This window comes from Ailuropoda melanoleuca, chromosome 16 (assembly GCF_002007445.2).
Source record: "Ailuropoda melanoleuca isolate Jingjing chromosome 16, ASM200744v2, whole genome shotgun sequence".
In the NCBI taxonomy this organism is placed as follows: Eukaryota; Metazoa; Chordata; class Mammalia; order Carnivora; family Ursidae; genus Ailuropoda; species Ailuropoda melanoleuca.
Window position 1 is genome coordinate 72,756,098 of NC_048233.1, and position 12,860 is coordinate 72,768,957.

General features: G+C 44.4%; 1 protein-coding gene across 3 annotated transcripts in view; it reads left to right on the top strand.

Moving 5' to 3' along the window:
• EXT2 (exostosin glycosyltransferase 2) overlaps nucleotides 1-12,860 on the top strand; it is a 133,862-nt gene that overhangs the window by 117,148 nt on the left and 3,854 nt on the right. For 2 of the 3 annotated variants that reach the window (XM_034646238.1, XM_034646237.1), the window contains exons 11-13: nucleotides 5,610-5,753; nucleotides 7,808-7,936; nucleotides 9,683-9,765. In XM_034646238.1, coding sequence (XP_034502129.1) covers nucleotides 5,610-5,753; nucleotides 7,808-7,936; nucleotides 9,683-9,765 — 356 coding nt within the window. The remainder of the gene's footprint in view (nucleotides 1-5,609; nucleotides 5,754-7,807; nucleotides 7,937-9,682; nucleotides 9,766-12,860) is intronic. The other variant, XM_034646239.1, reaches the window with a different exon arrangement.

Here is a 12,860-nt window from a genome sequence, read left to right on the forward strand (position 1 = left end):
AACACTACCAACCACCAGTGTGATTAAAAGCATGAGCTGGAAATGAAGCCAATCGGGCTGAAGCCCTCTGTTCCACTTCATTTCAGGAAATGCCAAATATGAAAGGTGAGCTCTGTTCCCAGCAGCCTGAGAGTGAATCTGATAACGGGCTCCTCTGTGGACACTAGCTAGGAATTGGAATGCAGCCAGCTAGCCCTTTCCCATCTGGGCAGCATGCAAGACAGGCCTGAGGGAAGAAGGGCCACTAATTCAAAGACATTCTCAAGTTGGGATCCTTGCAGCTCTGCCTCCGCTGACCCACGCATGTGACCACAGGGTTTGGGCTGGCTCCTCGAGTTCTGTTCTACTTTGATGGTTAGGGATTGACAAAACCCAGGGGGCGTGTGCAAGGACAGAAGTGAAAGTCCGGCCCGGTTTGATGTGCCTTGGATCCATATTCCCCGTATTTCCCTCACCACTTCTTCGTCTGTCTCTGGGCTCCTGATTCCTGATACATATGGTGTCCCTCTCACCCAGTAGCAATATCCCTGTGGAACCGTGCCTTTGAAAGTGTGATGACTATAGCAGCCACTTCAGAGAGTTACTTTTCTCCTAAAGCTGACCCATGATTTCATAATAGTATATCCCAGATGGGCACCACCTGTTCTTACACCTTCCCCCTTCTCCCTTCCCCAGTCTGTTTCCTGAATCTGACTATGGTTAGCACATACCCTGGCTTTAAAATGCACTCTCCAAGCTGGCTTCGAGTAGAGTGCATTAGCTAGCGTCTTTTCAGGAACATTTATTGGGTACCCATATGTGTATGGCATTTTAAACCAAAGTTAAATAATGCAGGCCATGTACTTTAGAAATGTACACCTTACAACTGATCACAGTTGACGAGTTAGTTTCTTTGGGAATACGTTAGTAGGGGAAAAGACACAAGATCTTAGCCCTAAAGGGACATTAGATGGCACTTAATCCAAGTCCCTCTTTTGCAGATGGCAAAACGAAAGCAGGGCAGCCTGTGCTGGTGGCTTGCCCTACTCCTCAGTAGCAGAGCTGGCCTTGGCTCATCCCCTCCAGCCGGGTCCCCGTGGCACACTTTTCCACAGCAGGTAATCTAGGCTGCTGCCTGTGCCTTTGAAACAAAGGTAGAAGACCTTAGTTTGATCAGCTAGCATGGGGAATCTGCAAAAAGACCTCCGGAAGTTGAAGGAGAGAGAGAAAGAATAGATAGATAACTCTGAAAAGAGCCCAGCGAGTGCAGCTGGGCGTCCAGAGAAGAGCAGATTTCCAAGACATGGTTAGGACCAAGATTGTAAACCTTCGAGTGGAAGGAAGCAGTTAGAGCATGGTATTACGTTGTTACAATCTCCATTGGAATAGTGATGTGGAAATAGGCCCCAAATGTAAGGACCATTAAATTATTGCCAAGCCCCTAACTAAGGCATAGAGTTTTAATGGAGGCTGTGTCTTCAAAGTCGTGCGTGATTAAAGATAGATGAGGATGGTGTATACGGAGGACTTGAACAGTACAGGCAAGCTGTTGAGTAATGACCTATGACCCGAGCATGGCCGGTGGAGCACTATTACTAGAACTCCAGGGAGAGAATGTGACGTTTCAGATGCCCGCACTGCAATATATAAAGGCATCTGTTAGTAATGACAAAAGGCTGACTCCAGAGCATTTCCCTGAGGTAAAAAGAAAAGCTGAGTTAGAGTGGGAGGTGGGTAGTCGTGAGGAGAGGGGGTGGAATTTGAGTTCTCGCTCTCTTGGCTGGGAAGATGCTTTACTGTCTACATAATCGACTTCGTACTACACTGGGGCTCGATTAGAGAGGACCCATCCTGCGCGGCCCTACTCCGTTTTGATCCTGTAGTCAGCTGCGGAGTTATAGATGAAGTGACAAGGATGCTATCTTGATTGTATCCAGCTGCCTGGAGTAAGTCAAGGGCAGAGAGGCCCCGCGTGAGGAACAGTGCTCACTAACGGCTCCAAAGGAATCTGAAATTCAGGACACCTCTGATGCTTTTAGAACGGCGTAGTTTAGCATTCTGTGACCCAGTGTCACCCAATTAAGTCCCTGTGGAGAGAAGTCTGATAAGTGGCTTCAGCTAACAGGAAGAAGATTGAAATCCTAACAGCATTTGACCCTAAAACGGAGCCAGTGTTATTAGGATTGCTGCAAATGGGGACTTGAAAAGAAGGGCACTTGGGAAAGTGCATGGATTGGAGAGCTGTGTAGACTCAAAATAGACACGGGGTGGAGGAAAATGCGGCTTCCAACCAGCAGGGGTGCCGACCGAATGGATGCCTCCCTGTCCCCCCAGCCCTTTTCCCCCACCGCGTCCATCCCTGGTGGGTAGTGTAGTGACTTGTGCTTGGAGCCTTTCCGAACGTCTTTAATTCCATGGAGGGGGACCGGTGACTGTGGTACCACTGTGCCTTGAACGGGCAGGTGCTCGGTGCTGACAAAAGGAAACTGGCAGTGCCTGTGATGGAGTGTGCCCAGGCCCGCAGACCGAACAGAAGCTATGGCTCGCATACTGCGTTGTTGCTCTGGGCTCTATAAAATAGTATAAAATAGTATCATATTATTTTAATCTACTGAAATCCAAACCCCAGAGTAGGAACGCAGCAGCAGCCTCACACATCTGAGGAAATGTTCGACGTGGCTTCGTTTGTCTGCAGCTATTATGATGGCGGCTGTGGCTGATTAACTCTGTTGGGTACAACATGGTGTTAATGAGGCCAAGGCTGTGGGTTTGAGAGGCCTGTTAGGTGAACTGGTTTCACACAAAGGAAACCCCAGACCACGCTCAAGACCCGGGTCAGATATCCCACAAAAGCGTGTGGATGATCACAGGAGGACTGGGGAGTTCAGTGTAATGACTCAGCGAATATCGCTTACCCGCTTCTGGAAAAGCAGTTTAAAACATGTGCTTTAGCAATGGTGAATTATTGCTGTGATCTTCACGTGCAAAGGATATCACATTATTATTAATGGTAACTGTTGATCAGTACTGTCGCAGACTTCCTTTCTGAATTAAGGAGAACACAAGCTCTGCCTGTGAGGGGAAGAGAAAGGATCTCCAGTCCTTTCTTTCATTCTCAGCTCTTTCACCCATGGAGATTTTGCCCATTCGAGCGTTGCATGAGTGTGGATGGAATGCTGTCCCGTGCGGGCACTGCCCTTCGTGGGCGTCGGGGCAGCCTCCGCGTGCTGCAGCACGTGACCATACAACTTACATATATGCGGGTGAATACGTGACAATGATAATATTAATTTAAAATACACAAATAGGATAGCCTGTTGCTTGAGTTACCCTCAACCAGATCTTTCTCAACTTACCAGAGGGTTATCTCATAAACCCATTGTAAGTTGGGGCTCCTGACTTCGTTCATTCAGTTAAGCATCTCAGTTTCAGCTCAGGTCGTGAACTCAGGGTTGTGAGATTGAGCCCCACGTGCGGCTCTGTGCCGGTTGTGCTTGTCCCTCTCCCTCTGCTCCTCCCCTTGCTTGTATACGCTCTCTCTCTGTCTCTAAAATAAATAAATCAATGAAATCTTTAAAAAAAAGTACTCAGAACACTTACATTAGCCTACAGTTGGGCAAAATCATCTAACACAAAGCCTGTTTTTTAATAATGAAGTATTGAGTATCTCCTGTAACTTATTGAGTACTGAAAGCAATAGCTGTCTGAGTACGGGATGGTTTTAAGTGTACTGATTGCTGACCCTTGTCATCGTGGGGCTGACTGGGAGCTGCAGCTCGATGCCAGTGCCCAGCATCATGAGCGAGGATCGTACTGCATACCCCTGGGCCAGGAAAAGATCCAAATTCAAAAATTCGAAGTAGGTTTCTACTGAATGCATATTGCTTTTTTACCATCGTCAAGTCGAAAAATCATAAGTTGAGCTATTGTCAGTTAGGGATGATCTGTTCTCTAATATTCTTTTAGGAATAGTTCTGTTAGAGATACTGTGTAAATAATGGTTTGGAAGGGTGAGAGTGGAAGCAAGGACATGAGTTAGAGGCCTGTTAACAACAGTCTAGGTGAGAGATGATGGTGGTTTGAGCTAGAGAGACGGGTGGGAGAATTGGCCAGAGGTGATCAGAAATAGAGCCAGCAAGACTTGCTGATGGATGGGGTGTGGGGAAGAAGGAAAGGAAGGAATAAAGACTGACTTGTAGCTTTTTGGCTGGGGCTGTTGGGTAGGTGATTTACTGAGATGGAGAGGATTGAGAGAAGGGCTTATCCGGGGATAGGGACTCAAGAGTTAAGCACTGGACATGTTAAGTTTGAGATGCCTATTGTTCATTCATTTGAAGATATTAAGTGGTTGTTTATCTCAGGAACATTCTGGGCCAAACAAATTTAGAGGTCAGTAGATTAGGGAAGGTATTTAAAAGTGATTGGAACTAGTTGAAATGACTCAAATTTTTTAAGGAAGAGACTAGGGCACAGGACTGGACCCTCAGGAGCTCTGTGGTTTAGAGGCCCAGTAAAGGATGAGGAATCATGATTGCTGAGAAGTGGCCCCATGAACAGCTGCTGAGTTGTCCATACTCCTTAATGGCACGAACTTCCTGTTCTTTCAATTAAGGCTAAACTAAATTATACAGAAATACATGGGGAAAGATATTGGAAGTAGTCACCCCCCAGCATACCACATTCTGTTTCACAAAACTGTATCTAAGAGCCTTCCCAAATACAGAGATCAAGTTTTCGTTTTCAGTTATGTTACACATTATAGAATCAGACACATTCTCTGTACATGAGGCTTCTAAAAGGTCATAAGGATGGCTGTGTGCTTCAGGGAACTAGGGTTTTAAAAAAATTTTTTTTAGAAACAGACTTCCTGGGGTACCTGGATGGTGTCGTCAGTGAGGCATCCGACTCTTGGTTTCAGCTCAGGTCATGATCTCAGGGTCATGAGATGGAGCCCCACATCGGGCTATGTGCTGGGTGTGGAGTTGGCTTAAGGCTTTCTCTCCCTCTGCCCGTCCCCACCGCTTGCTCTCTCGCTCACTCTCTCTAAATAAATAAATCTTTAGAAACAGACTAAGTTTTCACGATCACCAGATTTACTATAAATGAGGACAGTCTGTTAAGCGTCTGCCTTCGGCTCAGGTCATGATCCCAGCGTTCTGGGATCCAGCCCCGGTCAGGCTCCCTGCTCAGTGGGGAGTCTGCTTCTCCCTCTCCCTCCGCCCTTGACCCCCATTTGTGCGCTCATTCTCTCTCTCTCTCTCATGAGTAAAATCTAAAAAAACATCAGTGAGGACTTTCGAGTTGCAGGGATCCTTGTATTCTTCGTGTGTGTGTGCATTAAGAGTGGCACACTGTTTCCTTCATCATTTGTGAGGAGATTACCTACCTTGGCCCAAATAAGTGAGCTATTACTACATGACTTGACATTTCCCAGCAACAGCAGGAGGATTTGGAGGAAATTAGAATCCACATCTATCTTTGAATATTGATAGAATAACTAGCCCCTGTTTAAGGAAGCATCTTCAGAAGCCCATGGCTCTGGGAGTCTCTCTGTACCGTTTGGGTAACATAGTGCTGTGTTTGGTCCCCGTCTGAACAGGGAAGTAATTATGGATGTGTTTCTCCCTCAGGTCTGGCGGGAGTTTCCTGACCGCTTAGTGGGTTACCCGGGTCGTCTGCATCTCTGGGACCATGAGATGAATAAGTGGAAGTATGAATCTGAGTGGACCAATGAGGTGTCCATGGTACTCACAGGGGCAGCTTTTTATCACAAGGTAAGGGAGGAGGGCAGGCTGGGACAGGTAGGTCTGAGGTGACAAAACTGCACGCATGACACTTGTTCTGTGTGGCCCAGTTGAATTTCTGCTGAGTTTAGGAAAAATGTCCTGCTCAGAGGGCTTACAGAGGCCATGTTGTCGAGTGTGTCAACTAGACTTAGTTAAAGAAAAAGAAAGAAAGAAAGAGAGAAAGAAAAAAGAGTGTGATTTTTAAGTTATTTTTCTTATTATACAAATCATGCTCATAATAGAAAATATGGAAAATTCATAACAAATGTTATCATATAAGAAAAGTCACACACACACAAGTCACTCATAGTCCTGTTATTTAGAGATGACCATTGTTACTGTATAGATGTTTTCTCCAGTTTGCCTTCTATTTACTTATTCACATATAGAGACAATTGTAAACATTCTCATTAGCCTGCTTTTTGCATGTATTAGAAGTTTTTTTAACATCAGCATTCCTTCATAACATAATTGCTAATATACTATTGTACTGATACCCATAAATCATGTGTAACTATTCTGCTGTCACTGGATATTTAGATTGTCTCAAATTTTTGTGTGTGGCTATTTTAGGTAAGGCTTAATAGTGATCAGTATCTGTTTTCATAACTGTGTGTACTGGTGATCATTATGATAGATTTCTAGCAGTAGAATTATATCAAAGGGAATGAACATTTGGGGGAGGTTTTGAGATATATGTCTGTTGTTTTCAGTATTGTTTGTGGCAGTTTATACTCCCACCAACAAAATATAAAACTATCTTCCTATATCCCCACTTGCATGAAACATGTAAAAAGGAAAAATCAGACTGAGCTGTTTGGTAAATGAAAAAGGATCTTACTATTTTCACTCTGATTTGACTACTGTGGTTGAAATTCCTTTTGTGTCTTTTGTATTTCGTCTCTTCTGAGAATTGTCACTTCACCTTTTTGACTCTTTTTCATTAGGGAGAGGTTGAAAGAGGATGCTCGGGACTTTAGAACATTCAGGTTGAGGGGAGAGTGCCCCGGGAGCGTGTGGTTGACTGAACTGTTACCTGCTCCGTTGTCACAGCGGCACGAGCCACTGCCGCCAGGAGTCTCCTCTGCATCTGGCCGCCCCGGTGCCGTTCCCGGAGCGGAGCTGTAATACAGTGATGGCATGCTGGTTTCTCAGCCCCCCTGCCGCATATTTTTCAGGGCTCTCAATCCAGAAATGGGTTTTTGTTCTTAGCAATGGTTAAATGAGTAAGTGAGGTTTATAATTTGTGGGGTTGGTTTATGGTTGTACACTGTGTACACTTCCCCCCCATGAATTTCTGCAGTCTCTCACACTTACAGGTTATGGCAGCTTCAGAACTGCCTCATTCTGGGGCGCGTGGGTGGCTCAGCTGGTTGAACATCTGACTCTTGATTTCGGCTCAGGTCATGATCTCAGGGTCCTGGGATCGAGTTACGCATCAGGCTCTGCACTCAGCACGGAGCCTGCTTGTCTGTCTGTCTGTCTGTCTCTCTCTCTCTCTCTCTCCCTCCCTCCCCTTCTGCCCCTCCCCCTACTCAAACACACATACACTCTCTCTCTCTCAAACAAATCTTTAAAAAAAAATAGAATTGCCTCTTTTTATATTTTCCTTTAAAAAGTACACACCTTTGCAGTGTCAGCGCACCAGGAGTTTATCTCTGTTTGTATGTGCAGTCTGTAGACAGAACGTAGCACACAGGATTGAGCACTGTGGCCCAAGGAGAAGAACTGAGCAGAGATCAGTGTGTAGTATGTCTCTGACTGATATTTTACTTATTAAACAGATGATACATGAGTCCAAAAGGCCTGCATCCTCCAAGGGCTTCACACTCTGTCTCTCTTCTGCTTACAATTGGGGATTTTTAAAAGAATGACAGTATGAAAGATTCTTGGTCATCTGACCAAAAGCATTCTAATACTTCTTACAGCCTTGTGATTATTCAAGAGAAAGCTTGTCCCCGTACCCTGATTAAGTTGTCCTTCGACTGTCAACCACAGGGCACTGCTATTTGAATCTTTCTTCTTTTTGTCTCACCTGACAGTATTTTAATTACCTATATACCTACAAAATGCCTGGGGATATCAAGAACTGGGTGGATGCACATATGAACTGTGAAGACATTGCCATGAATTTCCTGGTGGCTAACGTCACGGGGAAAGCTGTCATCAAGGTAAGGCGTCCCGGTCCAGCTCTGCCACTGATTTTGTGATCTTGCACAAGTTTCAGTTTCTCTGAGCCTGAGAAATGCTCATAAATATATATGAAGCATTGGATTACATGAACTTTAAACTCCCTTCTAGCTTTAAGATTCTGTGGTTGATGCAGTCACATTGTAACATTGAAGCTAGGCTTTGATAATTTAAACATATTTTCTTTTTTTATATGGTTTCTTTATAGTTTTTAATCTCTGAGATAAAGGCTGCGATGGTCAGTCTATGAATCATGTTTTTAAAAACCTTTAATTGTATTCTCAAATCTGATTTGGAATCTAGATCTGTTAAAGAATGCAACTTCCGTCTTTCTTAAGGTGGCTGGGTTTTATTTTTAAAGACATTGAGAAGATAGTACACCTTGTCCAGTTACAACTGTAGTTTTTCTAAACATTGTTTTTAAATATCAATCACGAGTTTTTGAAAGTATCTTTGCCAAAACATATTAAAAGCTGAGGATCACACGGGGATCTCTGTATCTGTAATGGGTGTCTATTCCTGAAATGTAGGTTTTGCTTGAACCAGATCCCCAGATGTAGAGAGAGTTTACTTCTTTTTATGAGTGGAATTGTCCTGACCTTTTTTCCTTCTGGATTAGAATTCCATATAAAAATGGGCAAAAATGGCTTCTCGGCCAGATTGCTGTACTGGAATCTTCCCATACCGGAAGCTTACATTGGAAGTGTGGCATGGCCTTCCGCACTGATTTTCATGCTATGAATTGATGGGAGAAGCCAGATTAAACCAGAGTGACTGAAGGAGGAGAAAGAGTCCCTGTCTGTGCTCTGTAATCTTGGTCCGGGCCTCACCCTATCCCAGCCTCTGACTCAGCTTTGACTGCAGGAAAAAGGGACACAATGACAATCACAAAACTAGTTTTAAAGGAACCCCTCTTATCTCCAAAATTGCTTTTTGATGTGCTTCAAGATATTTTTAGCTGTGCCTGCTTACTCTGGACAGTCATTCCACCATCTGTGTGCTTCTTGGCCTGGCCTTAGTTATCTAGCTTTCCCTCCTTCCCCCCAGCCCCCATCTTGTTACTGTTTACTTAGCTTCACAAGGTTAGGATAATAGTCTCCCTGGGTTTGCTAAGAAAATCATTAGAAGTTTAGGTTTGGGAGAGCAGGAGGGAGAGTCAGGGAAAAGAATTCAGAGGGTGGGGGGGACCATTGGATTTTTTTCCTGATTGAAGGGAATTGCAAAATAACCTGGCATCTTCAAGAGCATGGCTCTGCTCATAGCATTTGCCATTAGCTGGAAGAAGGAAAAAGAGTGCCTGTTGGAACTAAGGTTACGGTGAAAGTTATGGGAAGCTGTATTTCATCGCCCTTATGGCTGCAAGAACAAATGGTGTTTATACAAGGACCTTGGCAGTGAGAAAACAGTCATTAAACAGGAATTAAGGAGCTTGTCATCACCACTTCTTTCCAGTTACAGAAGGCAAAAGCCCTCCAAGCCTTTTTTATTGGGCCCTTGTGAGTTCTGCTGTTTCCAAGCCAGACGGAACTGAATGGAGGAATGGTGAGGTGTGTGTGCGCGTGTGTGTGCATGCACGCCCGCGCATGCCCATATACGGGCGCACGTGAGCGTGTGGCGGGAGCAGGCAGCTCAGCTTACAGAACAGGAGCATGCATAGCGGTGTCACAAGCATGATGTTATTGTCCTTGGCACTGACAGCCAGGTATATTTTTGTACTTCTCTGGCAGGTAACACCACGAAAGAAATTCAAGTGTCCTGAGTGCACAGCCATTGATGGGCTTTCTCTTGACCAGACGCACATGGTGGAAAGGTGAGTGAGCCTCTAACCAGAAGTCTGCCCTAGCCTCTGATCCCCATTTCCTGCCTCGGGCCTGTTAATGGGACTTGTTGGAGATATAAGGACAGCAGCTGGTAGCCATAGTCACCTCCTTCTGCACTGTGGGAATTGGGTTAGTTCAAGCCCAGGTCACCCAAAGAATTAATTTGGAATGCTACTCACTCAATTTGTAATGGCTGGAAGGGTCTTAAAAATATAGCTGGCCTTAAGCTCCAGAAGTCAGATTCTCCATGTGGACTAAGCAGTTAACCAAGTCTACAGTCATTTGAGTGGAAGCTAGTTAATTCTAAGAAAATACCAGGTTGTTTTGCAGGATAGTGTCTCCGTGTGACAGTAAATGTTTGATTAGAAAGAATTAAACCAAACCCAGAGATAAATTACCTTTGCTGACCAAAAGACCTACCAAGAACAGAATTGAAAGCACAGCTCTTTCCATTAGAGAGAGAGAGATGAGCAAGGCAGCTCAGAGATTCTCCTTTTATCTCAGTCTGGTCAGTTACTCAACAAACACACCTTTGTGTGGAACATGATACTGAGCCTTGTAGGTGAGTGTGAAACAAATGCGAGGCGTACATCCTCCCTCAGGACCGTTATAATCTTAGAGTAGCCTCATCATTCTCGCTTGCATCCCAAAGGTCCCCAAGCTTGGCATCTCCAGAATCAAACCTCATTCTCCCAAAAGGCGGCTCCTTCCATGAGACCGCAAGCTTGGACATCCAGTGGCACTGTTGTCAAGGGACCAGGGCGCACTCAGTGTTAGAGTAGCCTTATACAGTAAGATATCTAGTCAGGCTTCCACAGGCTCATACGGGTCTTCTCACAGCGTCCACTTCTGAAGGGAATCAGCCCTGTTCAAGTCCTTAAAGCCTGGAGGATTTTCTTATATGAAAGTTGTTTCACTTGGCCTGGATTCTTCTGTGATGCTTTCATCCTCCTTGTTTCTTATTCTTACCCTCTAAATAATCCTTTCCTCTTTCATGTATAAATATCTTACCCAAATGACATGACTTTTATCAGCTGTCAATGTGAAGTATTATGTGATTCTGGAGATATCTGTCACTGGGATCATAGGAATTACACAGTCAAGGGCAGTGACATTAACTGTCATAGCTCATTTAGAAGAGACCCCAATTATGGTCATATTGGAGTACCTGAAATTATTATTAAACCTACCTCCATTCTTCGTGTTTGGGAGAATTTGTAGCATTAAGCAATTGGGTAATTGATTAGGCTGAGTTAAAATGGTGAGGTTATATGATAGAAGATAGGAATTTTAGGGAGAAAGTTGGCCTGATGATGGCCTTGAAGTTCGTGCTAAGGCTGAATAACTCTTCTCTACCACCACGAGATAACAAATGTAAAGAGACTTCACACGCAGTGAGAGAGATTTAAGTTAGAAGAATTATTATGAAACATTGAAGAAAGTAATGAAGGGAGTTTTGGGCGCTTCCTCTTGGGAATAGGCTTTTGAAGATAGAATAGATGACTGTCCAGATGTTGTTAGGCTTGAATCAGATTCTGTCAGAGTTTATAATTAACAACAACAAACACATGTGCACGTGTGTGTAACAGTCCGAAGCTATATAAGGGCCATAAGGGAGGCTCAGAATGTTATAATTGATCAGAGGAAAGAGAAGTGACGTCTTACTAGGTTGATTACTAGGAATAATTTTGTAAAAGATGACACCTGAAGGCAGCCTTCAGAGACCACTACGGTCACTGGGCAAGAAGAGGAGATCCCAGGCAGGGAAGACTGGGTTGCCCAAGGTTCCAGTCAGTGGGAGGAAGGTGTATCTGGCAGGCAGTGAGGAGTCCAGTCTGGCTAGAGTGTAGAATTCTGGCCTATTGGTGCCAGGCGCTAAAGAACTGCCCAGTGAAGGAGTCTGAACTTCTTCAGTCTCTGATCTGCCACTGAAGGTTTTCGAACAGGGGAGCTTGATCCTGGTATTGTTTGAGATTCATGTGGAAGTCGTGCACAGAATGGAATGGAGGTGAACAAATTGAAGAAAGCACATCTGGAAAGCTTGAACTAAGTTGAGTGTGGAAAGGAAGGGATGGATTAAATTAGAAGACGTGGGGGTTTTTTTTGTTTTGTTTTTTGCTTTGTTTTTTCCCCCCAAAGGAAGATATGCTAGAACTTGAGGTTATGGGGAAGGAATTGACAGAGGGAGCCTAGATCTCAATTCTGGAAGAATGGTAGTACTGTCAACAGTGTGAATGATACTGTTAGGAGACGCCGGTTAATGAGGAGGGAGTGTGGATGGTTGCACCTTTAGCTGTGTAATTAATGAGGACAGGAGGAGATTTGAATCATGGGTGAAGTTGGAGAGCAGTAGGGTAGGTGAAGACCTGGGGTCTTTCCCTCCTACGTGCACACATAGTTATGGAGCAAGCATTTGGAAACGTGGAACTACACCTTCAGGAAGGGAGATGAAGACAAAGGTAGATGTTGGAAAGACGTCTGCCCAGAGATGGCCATTGACGGGCGAATAGCCAAGGGCAGAATCTTGATCTTGAGAAACTCTGACATTTAGGATACAGAAAGAAATAACTGAAAACAGAAGCAGCCAGTGGAGAGGCTAGGAGAGAAGCAGGATCTATGGTGCAGAGAAGCAAGGGAAGAGCATGGAACCTGCAGCCTGGGGAAGGGCTTTGTGTTAAATGGTCAGTGGTGACTTGGAAAAAAGTAATGCCATAGAGTGGTGGTGCTTAAGGGTTATGGAGTGGGAGTCTGTGAGGAAGTGGAGTTAGTGAATGTAGAGTACCCTTTTGACAAGTTTGGTAGGGAACAGAGGAAATCAATCTTGAAATCAGAAACTGGGAGCAAAACTATTTGGATTAAAGATTGAATCACTAAATTATTAAACGAGGCACTTAGATCGGGAGGGAGGAAGGCATGATTTAAGCCATCTTGGGCAGACCAAGAGCTAGAGTTACAACTGTAGAATTGTTCATTTGTTGGTTGTTTTTTTTTTTTTTTAAATAGTTGCCTTTGCGGAATTCACATTTTGCACAAAACAGTGAAAGAAGTTAACCACCTTGCAAGTTGTGACCTCATGTTAGGTTTT